This window comes from Gadus chalcogrammus, chromosome 21, assembly GCF_026213295.1.
Source record: "Gadus chalcogrammus isolate NIFS_2021 chromosome 21, NIFS_Gcha_1.0, whole genome shotgun sequence".
In the NCBI taxonomy this organism is placed as follows: domain Eukaryota; kingdom Metazoa; phylum Chordata; class Actinopteri; order Gadiformes; family Gadidae; genus Gadus; species Gadus chalcogrammus.
This window is the reverse complement of record NC_079432.1, coordinates 8,601,189-8,616,188: the sequence shown is the minus strand read 5'-3', so window position 1 is coordinate 8,616,188 and position 15,000 is coordinate 8,601,189. Positions and strand designations below refer to the sequence as shown.

Below are 15,000 nucleotides of genomic sequence, written 5' to 3'. Positions count from 1 at the left end.
TGTGTGCTTGTGTGTGTGTCTGTGTGTGTGCGTGTGTCTGTGTGTGCTTGTGTGTGTGTCTGTGTGTGCATGTGTGTGTGTGTGTGTGTGTGTGTGTGCATGTCTGTGTGTGTGTGTGTGCGTGTGTGTGTGTGTCTGTGTGTGTGCGTGTGTGTTTGTCTATGCAGGTACGTGTCCATGAACATGCGTATGTGTGTCTGGGTGTGCATTTAATGGACCTTTACCAATGTAGATCCACTTGCAACACAATACACATACAAATATACAACAAACCTTCGAAATTTTAAACTCAAACAAATTGCACTTCCCATCCTTTGCATCATCCCCCTGTGCCCATGCATCAGCGCTGCTCCTTACCTCTTTGAGGCAGCCCATGAAGTTGTTGCTGACCGGGGACCCTGGCAGGTCCGCGGTGCTGGGGCTCCCGCCCACGTAGAAGAAGTCATCTGAGCCCAGCATGGTGTAGTCTTCCTGGGTATAGCCTGTGGTGGTGAGGATGCCATCCACGGAGATGGTCACCTGTTGAAGGGGCGCAACACACAGCCAAAGCACAGTCACTACTCCGCGTCGCCACACCATGAATCGCGGTTCAAACACACCTCCTTTTTTGGTCTGCATTCTGAATCGGGCGGTAGAAGTTTCATTTTAGGCGGACTGCGCCAGAGGTTGGTTGGTTGGCGTTTTTTGGGCTGTTGGTTATTGAATCTTCCGGTACCTCAAAGCGATTTATTTTGGTTAGTTTTCATTTTTGATCAGACAGTGTTTTTTTTCCTTTTTGTTAATGGATAGTTTTTAGTCAAAGGTTCCACAGGACAGGTAAAGAAAATATGGCAGAGGCATATTTTCTTTATCTTTGATGGGGGTAAGTATGGATTATAGGTTTGGTACTGAAACTTCAGGTTTGGGGAGAGGGTTAGTACAATGTTCAAACCAAGGACAAATTTATCACACTTGTCTTAGGTTTAGGGTTTTGCTGTATTGGTAACTGCAGACACACACATTTGGACATTAAGGCAAGCATACACTCACACACAGACATACACGCACGCACATACACACACACAGACACACGCAAACACACACACACGCACACACACACACGCATACACACACGCACACGCACACACCCACACACAACACACATACACCAACTTGTCCCTCTTATATTAACAAACACACACACATGCATCACAAAAATAGTTTTTTGCACAAAACACCAATCTGCAAAACAAGGTATTGACTGAAGTCAAAAAGAACACGTTGAACTGAACATGTAAGTGATGAGGCCAGACCAAGCTTTGAGAGAGCAGATCGGATGCGTGTGCCCATGCGAGACCGGGGCCTATATCCAATCACTGTCTAAGAATACTCATCGCGGTCGCCGGAACCCAAGGATGTGATGTCACGGCCGCGTTAACACCGGACCACTTGGGCCGCAGCAACCGGCCCCGGACAGGGGGATGCTTATTCTTAGAAGACCGATGCATATGGGCCCCAGGGAGAATGAGTGTAGCCACGACACACAACACAACACCACTTTCACCAGCATGCCACAAGATCACACGGGACTCGGGAGGGGTGGGGGAAAGGCAGAGTAAAGGGATAGGGGTGGAGGGTGAGTGGATGAGAGTGTTAGTGGTTATCATGAGTGAGACAGGGCAAAGGTCGGGACCTAAACCATGGATGTGGGGGATGGTTTGCATGCCATGCGCCATAGTGAGTTGGAAACAACTGTCAGAGCTCCCGCAATGAAGGTAAAGGGCTTTGGTTTACGTCAACATGATTAAAATTGTCCTCATTCTGGGCACAGTGGCGTGGTTGACAGCAACATCTTTGCTGGGATTGTGGAAAGCTTCTGCCAGTTCTGGACGACAGTCCTCACAAAAAATGGGGGCTTTTTTGTGTGGGAGAAAAAATTATTGTAATAATAGTAATCATAATCATAGAAACGATTATAAGGTCGTCTCCCTGACAAAAGGCAAAAAAGTCGAATCAGTGGTATTTATCGTTTTTTGGGGGTTAAAACTTTTTTAGGTCATATTCGGAAGCAGAGGGAGAAAATAAAAAATATATAAAAAATATAAATGAAAATGTAAAGTGTCAAAAGAGAACGGGGGACTGTGTGGGCGGGAGGGGAAGAAGGTTGTTGAGGGTCAGGGAGGATATTGAGAAGAAGCGAAGAGAGAATTGCCCGGTAATACAAACCCATCTCCTCATTTTTTGATAAGAGTGTCTCAGATGGAACTCAAAAGAGAACAAATATAAAAGAAGAGAGGGGGGAAGGGACACACGGCAAACGCAAAAAAAGACAATAAGAATGATATCTACCATACAATGTAGTTTGTTTACCATAGCGTGTCCAATGCCTGATTGCTTTCCAGAAAAAGGGGGGAGGAAGAAAGGAAATCAAAACAATAGTGAACAAAAAACGGTTGTTAATAAAGATGGCGAGAAAATGATAATTAAATAAAAAATAAACGTGGAAGAATAGGATGTTCGTTAGTACATTAGTTGGTTAGATCTTGGTTAGTAGTAAAACAAAATGGCTACCATGGATGAGTTAGTGTCGAGGTGATTAAAACACTACGTGATTTAGCGGCTGTTCCTCAAGACTCATAGCCCGACCATAGCCGAATATTCCACATCGGGACAAATACCAAAAAAATTGACATGAAGCAGCAGATAAGTCTACTTCATCCTCAATCTTTTCCATTTGTGTGGAACGGCTTTACCTGTGCCCAAGAGAATCTGCGGTTTACCTTTTTGCGCTTCGTTTTTTTAGTCTAAGTTTATTCTTCTGAAGAGGAACAGGAAATCGAAAAGAAGGAAAGGAAGAAGTAGAGAAAGGAATGAGAGAAAGCAGACAAACCCCCACGGATAGCTTCACCTTGGTACCCCCTAAGCTCGGCGCTGCCTGGGGGGGGGGTTCGCGTCGTGACCTTTGACGAACCTGCGAGGTGTGCCTGACTGTGGGTAGCGTCGGGACATCATCACCTACGGGCGTCGCTTCTCTGCTAATAAACGGCTGGCACACCTGGCCGACGCGCTAAAGGTCAGCCGGCCGATCGATCCCCAGGAACATGACCGCTTGCTCTTTAGTAGACACAGCCGGTTAGAGCCGGTCTTCATGTCTTCTTGCTGTGCTCTCAATTTGTTTTTCGGGTTGCGCCTCTGCATTCGGCCGGCATTTCACAGATCTATTATTATCCTATATTATTTGATCAAATTCTTATGAAATAAATTACGATCATGATCCTACACCAATTTATTTTCAAAACACTCCTCGCATCTTTCCACATGTCTCATGTAACCCTATAATTATTTAATGTGCACAGCTATCCCATTACGACTACAGTACACAGGGAGATGAACAGCTTCAATTTCGCTCCTAATTTGTCCTTAACGACCTCTAAATGGTTTAATACTACACTCTATAAAGGGACAACACTGTCACACAGTCCCCTTCACGTTGTGGTCTAATCCTTGTCCAGGGAATATGTCTAGGCTGTCCCCTAAGAGGCATCAACAAGCCAATGCATGCTGCTTAGCGAAAGTGGCTCCAGGCTATATTTTTCCTAACAAGCAGCCTGCTTCATCAACTGCATCGTAAACAACTGACCCTAATGGAATGTCGCTTCGACGCATAGCTTCTAAATGATCTTAATGTGAAATATATATCACATTGCACATGAATGACATAGGCTGAGAGAGCAAGAGGACAACCCCAGACAGAGGCATCAGATTAGCAGAGGGTAACGTGCAAAATGCTAAAGTATCAGATACGTTTAGTTTGAAGGAAGAGGGAGGGAAAGTTCAACAGTCAGATAAGCAGAAGAAAACCTAACAAAATGGCAGCTTTTCTAAGCTCCCAAAGGCACTGCATTTAGCTTTGTATATCCGCCTGCGTTTAATCTGTAAATGTATCGGTCAAATTAAGTATGACGTATATGATTTCATCTGAAAAATGTTATGCAGATTTACAAATAATAAGCACCGATGACATCACTCTCGAAGATGTAGCTGTGATGCGATGACAACCAATCAAGAAAAAGAAGATGATAATCCTAGCCACACCGAAACATCTAGATCCGACAACGCGGCTGATCTCTAAACGTAACGAGAAACTAAAACCACGGTCATCCTACGCAAAAAAAACAAAACTCTCCACCTCCGTCGCCCCCAGGGTTACCTGTCGCAGATTGCGTGTCACTTTGATATCGTGCCACGAGTTGTCGTTGAACTTCCCGTTGACAGGCTCCACGATGGCCTCGAAGGCCCCGGAGCCCAGGTTGATGACGAGGGACACGGCGCCATCCTTCAGCGCCAGGTTGACGTAGTCTGCCGACTTGCCCGTGTGGAGCAGAAGGCCGTTGCGCTGCCACGTCTTGAAGGACAGAGTGATCTCGTCGCTGCTGCTCTGGATGGGGTTCTGGGAAAGGTCGTAGCAGAAGTACTCGGAGCCGCGGAAGGTGGCGACGTTCTCCTCCCTCGCTGAAAACGACAAGAGAGGGGGCGGGACAAAGCAAGAGCACAGGGGTTAGGACGGCAACGGACTGCTTGAGAAGGCGTTGATTCGGAAGAGAGCAATGGCGCTCCTTGGAACGGGAAGGTGCTTTGGATCTTTGTAGTTCTTTATGGTTTATGGTTGTGATTATTACGGTGCTGTACTTTCTGCCATGACACCTTCATTTCCCAACTGGGATTAATAAAGTAAATCTTGTCAAAGCTTATCACTTCCAATAGCCACCGTTGGAAAGCAGAGGAAATCAATTTGTTAACGCTACAAGGTAATGCCGTGAAAGGTATGATACGAGCCTGATCTACTGCTCCTCATCAACAACAACACACTCCGGTGTCTGACACATAAATCATGTGATAAACATGAACACAGACCGGGTGCTAGTGTGCTATTTGGTCTGAGCATCAGTCTCAGTTTTGGCTCCTGTTATCATTTTATCTATGCTACCTCCCAGGAGAAAATGATTCATGCACTGATGAAAGCCGTTTGGCTCAGACCATGAAACACTGCAACAGAGAGAACAGTGACACACATGAAGCAAATTATCTTTTACCAATTATGCATAAAAAGTCAAATATCCTCTTCATTCATATCCAGGTATTTTTTCAATACCACAACCCAAACCAGGGCTTGGTTTCGGTTCCAATACCAAATCAATGCTTTTCATCGCATCCTTTGAGGGTGAACACATTGTACTACCAATAAACCAAACTAAAAAGTACTGAGCCTCGGTGTTCTGGCCTCATATCATGCATGATACGTGGGATTATTTGATCCATTCATTCAGTTTCTGTTCACAGTTGGCCGAACACACGGGACATAATTGAGCACAATTAAGGTCCATCAGAAAACAGGACACGATGACCGGGAACAGAAGACACCCGACAAAGCAAGAGGGAGAATCGACCCAGGGAGAACCGACCCAGGCGGTGCTACACACTTCCCTGCAAGATGAGCAAGAGATGATTAAGAGACCAAGCCTGCCTCTCTGCTGTAGCGTGATTGACCGGAGCCCTTAGTCAAACATGGCTGGAGTCAGGGGCTTTATGTACTCGCATGCCAGCAGTTGGTAGTCTCGTTTATTTACACTCCGATGCGGAGCGAGAGAAGGTGGCCCCCGAGAGTCAAAACTTTGGCTAGTGGATTCCTCCCCGCCTCGGGCTAATACCCTACAGAGCCACCAAGAAATGCAATAATGTATTTTTTTGTGTATAGATGCAAAATTGACCAAGACTCTGGCCTTGGTCCCTGAGGACTTGGGGGGGGGGGGGGGGGGGGGATCTGAGCAAACATCAAACATCTAATATAGAAGTTTGACTTTGATGCCTCATTTTCTAGGGCGATACAACCTGCATCCACAAACTACGAATTCAAAAACTCACTGGGAAGTTTTGTAAATAACAAAAGCAACGGACGGACCAATTATACATCAGACAGTGAGAAAGAGCTAGACAGAGAGAACAGAAGAGAGGAACAGAGGAAGACAAAATTAACTTGGAGAGAGGGAAACAAACTTGAATCAAAGCAGCAGGCTGTAATTCTTCATTGTACAGTGTTTGGCTTAGGGTATATTTAAACATGAGGGAGGTATAGTGGTGGCTGGCGGGGAGATAAAGGAGGCAAGAAAGAGAGAGAGAGAGAGAGAGAGAGAGAGAGAGAGAGAGAGAGAGACAAAGAGGAAACACAAGCGGAGGCTGTTGCATGATGGGAGACGATTCCGGTCATGGGAGTAATTCCCCCCTTGGCATGAAACTCGCGTCCCTCTGCAAAATGTGCAGAGACAAGAGGCAGTGGCATCGGAAGCTACAAAGGCCCTTTTAAAAGAGCCCTGTTCAACGCGCCCGGGGAATAAATAAATAAATAGAAGAACATTATTTCTATTATCATCACGACGGTGTAGTAGGGCATTCATTCGCACACAAATCAAAAGCGCGCCTCTTTTCTATTTGAGGGATTTTCCTCTTTTTTTTTATCAAACATCTACACTGTATGTATTTTGTTGCACTTCAAGGACTTTAACGAGAAGTATTCCGCTGCGAAATATTTTGTCACGGCAATTACACCCGCGCTGCAACCTCATCTCAAAGGAGATGTCTTGTGTCACTTGAGCCTTTTCTACACAAGTTCTATGAATAAATATCAGCTCCGAGATGATTTAGCAGCCGCCAAACTGACAGCCAGCAGCCACGGACTGAGAGGGTTTGAATATACATCTGATGCTGATGCCAGCGCCGCTGAAGCTGTCAAGCGATCCTCCTCTTTGGTATCGTGGATTTACTTAAAGTAATTAGACACCCGCAATTGCTTCGGGCACACGGGAAGGGGTCAGCGAAGACTGCCTGTCTTGTTTCACAAGCACTTCCAGTAATTCCTGAAAGCATTTACACCTGCTTGAGAGTCAAAAGGCATCAGCGTCTCGAAAGGTTTTCTAGAACCCTCTGGACTCACGCGGCACATCATTAAATAGCTACAAAACATAACCACAGCCTGCAATAAGGGTTATTAGTGGGTTGCTGGCCACCCAGAGCAGCGCAACTTCTGTCTCTGTACACAAACTATATCTGTCGCCTTGCCGACTGATAATCATTCAGATAGGCCCCGAGACACCTGATCCCGTCTGCTCTCACCTGACCTGCGGGACAGAGGTCGTCGCCATGGCAACACCCTCTGCCACTCCATGCACTCTAATCAGTCTGTCTTTGTGAGCGCCCGCCACTCACGTTTCAACACCAGCTGAGGGATTCCTGTCGGCATTATTAAGACTGCAACAACTCATCACACGCACACGCACGCACGTGACCAAACACTCAGACACACTCACACACTCTCACATACACAAACTCGTGGAATGGTGATTCACCGGAACTGACAAATGCGCAACGAGGTCCGGCAGAAAATCCACTTTTGTGCGCTACAGACGACTATTTATTTGTCTATCTTTGTGTGTCTATGTTAATTTCTTTCTGTTATATTTCAATCACTTTCATTGTGTAACTACAAACCACGGAGACACATGGTTCTGACAGCTGTTTGATTCCTCATGAAACACCGGTTTATTATTTAGACTACCGTTGTGTGCTTTGGCCCTAAGTGTGTATCTTTAATTAAAACGATGCAAGTACAGTGTTACGGCGAGGCTGTTAAACCTTATCCGTGGCACAACGCCTGATATGAATAATAGAGGAGGCGAATTGATATAATGTAATATTTGTGCATCTCAGCAATATAAAACCACGGCTGTAAGCATAGATGGATCCATAATAATCAGGGGGAACTGCACGGTCCGTGGAGACATGCCCGCCTCAGACCTGCGGCGTCCGTATTGATCATGCAGCTGGGTCATTTTCACTTATTTTCACCCCGGTCATCAATATGCTATTTATGTGCTTGCTCTGCCCCCTTATGCGCGGGTCCCAGGTTTCAATTTCAAAATCCACTGGAAGCAATTAGCACCTTCATTACCATTCCTCACCTTCCCACCTCCACCTCTGTCCAACCCCCCCACTGCCCACCTTTCCAGCCTCCCTACTCGGCTGAACCTGGCACCCCGGTTGGGCCCAGGGGTCCTTTTAAAGGACAGGGTGGGGGGGGGAAACAGAGGCTACTGCCTGCAAACTTTGAACCTTTTGTAAAGATTGAGGTATGATCATGGGAGAGGGAAAGCCCTGACATATACAGAGGGAAAAAGATGAGTTAAATGGTAGGATTATAGAAAAAAAGCGGTTCTGTAATTACTCTTGCTAAATTTAGACTTCGGCAGTAGAGGCTGCGCGACTAAGCCCATTAGAATAATCGTACACGGATGCTAGCCTGAAAGCTAGCGCACGGCTTCGACCCTGGGAGTTTGTTCTTCTTTTACGGCGTGTTTGAAATGTGGGCTGACATCGCTGCGAGTTAAATCACATTCCCTTTGTCACATCTACAGGTAAAAAAGCATTACGTGAAACCCGGGAAGTTCACTCCTGCTCATGGCTATTATTTGTTTGTGAGCAGAGCCGTCATTCACAGAAGCAGTGTCATCAAAGCCAATCTTGTGAAACAGAAATCCCTGCTTGTGTGTTTTAAAATCATATTCTTTATGTTGTTTCCCTCCTATTTGCATAACTTGCTTCAAACTGGCTAATAATATGTCCGACCGATGTATTGAAGATTGGCGTGATGAGCGGCATTGTTTCGTAACACTATGCCAACCCTAGCCATGATTCCTAACATTATGCTAAAGCAAACCCTGCCACTGCTTCACAAAACTAGGCCGAAGCTAACCAATGCTACTTCTTCCCAGCACTATGCTAAAGCTATGAAATAGCTCCCAAGGGATAGGCTAATGCTAACCACAGATATATGCGGCTGAAGACACAGCGGTGGGCCCATTGCATGTCAAAGAAATTAGGAGCATCTTGGATGACGTTGACGATCCCTTTCGGCAAACCATCGCTTGCGTCAGACAGGCTTATGCTGAGCTAGACTTTAGCTGTGCCCATAGAACGCAGTCTGTGGGAATGTGTTCACTGTGTTCACTGAAACACCTGTTTTCACACAGAGATCACCCTGTGAGAAAAAAGTTGAAATACAGAATTTCCCAATATTTTTTCTTTCCTTATTGACAAATTGTAGGGATTGAACGAGATTTGGGGTGTTTCCTTTTCATGTCACCATTCTTAATGCTCTGTGACACATCTATTGGGTACTGGTCATCGTGTTTTGTGAGATTGGGAGAATTCGGTTTGATGCCTACAACAGATGTTGGCTAGTGAAAATAGAGAGAAGATTAAATTGAGCAAAGACAAGTCTACAGGGATATGGACGGCAACAAGGCCGGTGAAAAATGACCCAATGAAATAAAAAGAGGGAGGGACAAACGGAGAGGAAGAGAAAGAGAGCGAAAGAGAGTTGGACAAATGATCAGATAAACGAGAAGATGAAGACATACAGAGGGTGTGTCTAACTTAGAAAAGAAACAAGCAGGAGAGAGACAGAACTAATGGAGAGAAGTGAGTGGTGGGCACAGGAGAAGAGAGCTGAGGATGGGCGTGAGGAGGAGAGCAGCAGGGCAGCAATGGAGGAGCTGGGGAGAAGGAAACATGACAAGAAATGATAGAAACGCAAAGTTGCAGACAGGAAGAGAAGGGAAAAGAAGGAGAGGAGGGTTTCCAATGGTTTTCCCACATGGAGAGCATGTGTTCAGTCCAGCAGTCAAGCGAGGTTCCAGTCCTGATAAACCAGATTATTGCAGAGGGTAACACAACCCACACACCAGTGTCAAACACAGACACGCGCGCTCTCTCTCTCTCTCTCTCTCTCTCTCTCTCTCTCTCTCTCTCTCTCTCTCTCTCTCTCTCTCTCTCTCTCTCTCTCTCTCTCTCTCTCTCTCTCTCTCTCTCTCTCTCTCTCTCTCTCTCTCTCTCTCTCTCTCTCTCTCTCTAGCTCATCCTCTGTCTGATACATTCTCAGAAAGCTTCTGTTTTTCTACCAAGAACAGAAATACAATCGAAAAACAACCTATTCATAGTCTGGAAAACACATTAGAAAGAGACTGCATTGCCGCTTTCATAAATACACATACAAGTATGTGTATTCAGACATGTCCACCACTGAAAGAGTAAATATGTTATTAAAGGTTGTGTGATAGACAAAGAGATATAGATGCATACAGGGAGGAAAAAATACCTGCACATCTACAACTATAGCTGAGTCTGCTTACATGAAATAGATGTCCTATTTTCCACACACACACACACACACACACACACACACACACACACACACACACACACACACACACACACACACACACACACACACACACACACACACACACACACACACAAACACACACACACACACACACACACACACAGTAGAGCAAGGACATTGCATGATGTCACCAACGGTTCCCTTGTTAAGAAACATAAATCACAGTTGAATGGGAAAGTAAAACCGTTACACCGTCACTGACTGCAGAAGGCCTTATGTAACGAACATGTTGAAATGTGAAAGGATCCAAACAGCCACAGTGGTCTGTTCTGTCGCGGTTCCCTAGCAAGATTGGTGGCGCTTTAAAATCGAGGCCGAGGACTTTCACTTTGGTTGGGTACTCACTGTTGCTGTGTGTGTGTGTGTGTGTGTGTGTGTGTGTGTGTGTGTGTGTGTGTGTGTGTGTGTGTGTGTGTGTGTGTGTGTGTGTGTGTGTGTGTGTCAGTGTGCAATGAGCTGTGTAGTGGGAGGGAAGAGGAGTGAGGGAGTTCGAAGAGATTGTGTGTGTCTGTGTGTCTGTGTGGGGGTGGGGGGATGGGGGGTCTGAAAGATGGGGGCGGCTGTGGGGGTGAGGGGGAGGTCTAGGGTCCAATCCCATCAACTGAGGCAATTGTGCGGAGCAAATACTAGAATGGGTACATGAGCGAGAGAGGGAGAGGCACAGAGAGAGAAAAGGGGGAATGAGAACGGGAGAGGGAGAGAAGTGAACGACGGAGAGACAAACTGTGAGAGTGAGAGCTAGAGACAATGGCAGAAGTGGTTGCCCTCTTCAGAGTGGCAGGGTAGCAATTAGAGGCAAAGGTGATAGCAAACTTGTTGAGAAGCATTAGGGGAGAGAGAGAGAGAGCAATCTACCGCGTCCATCGCCCGCGTCGATGGCTGTGCATTGAGATGGTCTCATTTGACCCTTCTCAGACAAACCTGCCACAGCCAATATAGTTCAAGTTCCCGTCTGTCTGTCTGTCTGTCTCTCTGTCTGTCTCTCTGTCTGTCAATCATCTGCCTCTCTGCCTGTCTGTCTATCTATCAACGTATATATCTATATATTTATGCATCTATCTGTCTATTTCTCTATCTATATGGATGTATGGATGTATGTTTCTATTTGTATCAGTATGTCTCTTCATCTATCTTTCTGTTTCTGTTTATTTATCTATGTATACGTCTATCTCACTGTCTGTCTATCTGTGTCTCTAACTTCCTGTCTATCTGCCCAAATGTCTGTCTGTCTGTCAAGGTATCTGTCTGGCTGTCTCTCTGTCTGGCTGTCTCTCTGTTTGCCGTCTGCAAGTCTATCTCTCTGTCTCCCTGTCTGTCTGTCGATCCATCCGAGTGATCCAATCCCTCAAATGGCAGAAATATGAACCCCTATCCCAGGGACTCTGTTAAGAAAAGCTCCAGTGTGTTTGTCAGCGATCAAACCCCCTGACAGCGTGCCTCCAGAAGGCAGAGCATTGCGTCAGCCAGACAGCAGCCATGCTGGGCCACAATGAGATGTGACAGGAAACTCCCACCTCTCGCGGAAAGTTAGCTCCGAGATAGACTCTGATGGAGTATGTGCACCTGTGTGTGTGTGTGTGTGTGTGTGTGTGTGTGTGTGTGTGTGTGTGTGTGTGTGTGTGTGATATGTGCTTGAAGGCTTGCATGACTTAGATGTTTGTTGGTGTGTGTGCGTCTGTGTGTGATATGTGTGATATGTGTGTGAAGGATTGCATGACTTAGATGTGTGTGTGTTGGTGTGTGTGGGGGTGTGTGGGTTTGTGTGTGTCTGTGTCTTTTTTTGGAAATGCATCATTGCAATTGCATACACATCAAAGGTAGGGTTGAACGGAAACATTATATGCTATGTTATAGTATAACTCATGTGTTATACAAATGTATATATGTAATAATGTAAATAAAATTGCTTTTATGCATTCATTGAAATACAATAAGTGTAATAATGAGTATCTTGTGTGTACTGTGGTGTGAATAAAAAATCATAATGGTCTGTGTGTGTGTGTGTGTGTGTGTGTGTGTGTGTGTGTGTGTGTGTGTGTGTGTGTGTGTGTGTGTGTTTTGTGTGTGTGTGTGTGTGTGTGTGTGTGTGTGTGTGTGTTCATGCGCGTGCGTGCGTATGTGTGTCTGCATGGTTTTCTAAGTGTGGAGGCTTCGGCCCACAGGACATGGTGTCGACTGATTGGCCGAGGCCATCCCTGGGGCTTGTCAATCATCCAGAGTGGCATCGTCTTATTGGCTATTATCTGTGCTGTCAGAAGGCCGAATGAACGTCCACCTCGGTGCATCCGTCTCTGTCAGTCCAGAGCAGGAGTCACCAGGGCTCACAACAACACCACAACACTGGATTCTCCCTCTGCTACTATAGTGTTGACGTCTTGGGCCAAATGGACTTCTTGGCTGTAAGATAGCCCTGATCGACCTCAAAGATCAATTTATTTGCATTAAACATGCACTATTTAATTTTTCAACTGCAGCCATTTACTTCATTAAAAAAATATCTCAAGTAAAAGGCTGTAAATCGGCTATAAAGCGTTTATCCCTGCAGGGTTCATTCACTATTCTTCGTTTTATTCTGGTGCGCTTCTGGCCACTGGAGGCTGGTTTGGGAAAATGTATATAGTGTAGGTTTAAGTGGAATAGGAATATTTTTTGCAGCAATAGTGTGTCTCTGTCTGTATTAATTTAACTAAAGTATATAGAATACATTTACATAATATTGCAGGGAACTGCTTTGCTCTCCTTACTGGTTAAACTAAATACGATCAATTGCTTATGGGATTAACTACTGGCTGAATATGGCATTCATATTTATATTCGGAAGGCTGTGACTTTATTGTATTAGATGTTATAATGCATATGAGCTCTTGACAACATAACATTAAGAAGACATGAACTTGGTTTGACTTTGTGGAAAAGAATTACCAGGATCAGACTGCAGGGAGAGAGAAGAGAGAGCTAGAGAGAGAGAGATAGAGAGAGAGCTAGAGATAGAGAGAGAGCTAGAGAGAGAGAGAGAGAGAGAGATAGAGAGAGAGCTAGAGAGAGAGAGATGGAGATAGAGAGAGAGCTAGAGAGAGAGAGAGAGAGAGAGAGAGAGAGAGAGAGAGAGAGATAGAGAGAGCTAGAGAGAGAGAGAGAGAGAGAGAGAGAGAGAGAGAGAGAGAGCTAGAGAGAGAGAGATGGAGATAGAGAGAGAGCTAGAGAGAGAGCTAGAGAGAGAGAGAGAGAGAGAGAGAGAGAGAGAGAGAGAGAGAGAGAGAGAGAGAGAGAGCTAGAGAGAGAGATAGAGGGAGAGCTAGAGAGAGAGAGAGAGAGAGAGAGCTAGAGAGAGAGAGAGAGATAGAGAGAGAGCTAGAGAGAGAGAGAGAGAGAGAGAGAGAGAGAGAGAGAGAGAGAGAGCTAGAGAGAGAGAGATAGAGCGAGAGCGAGAGAGAGAGAGTCCCTCTCTCCCACTAGGAACAGATTAGCACACATCCTATTCTGAGCCGGGACTATCTAATATTTATTGCCCCCATAACTCGTTTCGTGGCGAGATATTTAACGGTGGGCTGGGAGGCGAGGGGGTTAAAAGGGGACCGCCGAAGCCATAAAAAGGACAATGAAATAAACATGATTTGGCCTTGGAAGAGGCTCTTAACGCCGCTATAGTCTAGAGTGGTAGCCACTCCACCCCCCCCACACCTCCTCCGCCGTCATCAACACAGAGGGAGCCGCCGCCCTTCAGGTTGGCCCCCGCGGTCGTGACCTTGCCAAGGCAACGGATAAACGGTCGGTGGCGTGCGGTCTGGAGATAAGGACCCCATTTGGGTTACGTAAATGACCACTTGGTGTGTGGGGGTGGGAGGGGGAGGTGGGGGAGGAGGACGAGGAGGATGGAGAAGTGGTGAAGGTCATCTCGCTGCCTTGTGTGGCGGAATGAAGGGCCGCAAATTAATTAGCGGGGTTGTGTAATTTGGTCTCATCATCAGTATGTGTGTTTTGCCTATAGTCGGGGTGTGTGCCAGTGTGTGTGTGTGTGTGTTGGGTGTATTTTATGACCCGTTAGCATGTTATGGAAAAAATGAAACATCCGATGTATCCTTGGAGAGAGGAGGGAAAACCGAGGATGGAGCTGTAAGCCGCTGAGGGAAATTACTTTATAACACAGGGAAAAAAGATGTTGATGTGGCTTTATATCCAGCAAAAACCAGTCATAGCCGCAAAAACCACATCCATGCACATATCACAGTTGAGATATATATATATATACATATATATATATATATATATATATATAGGAAAATAGTAAAATAGTAATATGTATAGCGCAATAAGTGTTTTTGACACTTGCCAGCAACAAATAAGAACATGAAAAGAAAAGTGTGAACAAGAATCCAAAGGAACAAATGAGTCCTCAGAGACTGACATGGAAGGCCCAGCCCACGCATTCACTCTCTATAGTTTGTGTTTCTTTTTCTCGCTGTCAGCCACGCAAGACAAGAGCCAGAGAAGAATTGAAATACACATCTAGGCCCAAGCTGAAGGACGATTTCATCCCATATAAATAAAAAAACCTCATCACCCTGGCTCCACTCTCTCTATTCTGAATTCCCATTTCTTACTTGACTTGTCACTCAGTCAAACTCCTTCTATTGTATGGTATAAGTCAAGTTATTTCTGTATTTCTGTATTTCTCTCTCTCTCTCTCTCTCTCTCTCTCTCTCTCTCTCTCTCTCTCTCTCTCCTCT

General features: G+C 45.6%; 1 protein-coding gene across 1 annotated transcript in view; it reads right to left on the bottom strand.

Moving 5' to 3' along the window:
• LOC130374943 (neurexin-3b-like) overlaps positions 1 to 15,000 on the bottom strand; it is a 221,925-nt gene that overhangs the window by 169,040 nt on the left and 37,885 nt on the right. The window contains exons 3-5 of the mRNA XM_056581924.1: positions 4,190 to 4,491; positions 2,350 to 2,373; positions 358 to 519 (exon numbers count right to left, since the gene is read on the bottom strand). Of these exons, the coding sequence (XP_056437899.1) occupies positions 358 to 519; positions 2,350 to 2,373; positions 4,190 to 4,491 (488 nt within the window). The remainder of the gene's footprint in view (positions 1 to 357; positions 520 to 2,349; positions 2,374 to 4,189; positions 4,492 to 15,000) is intronic.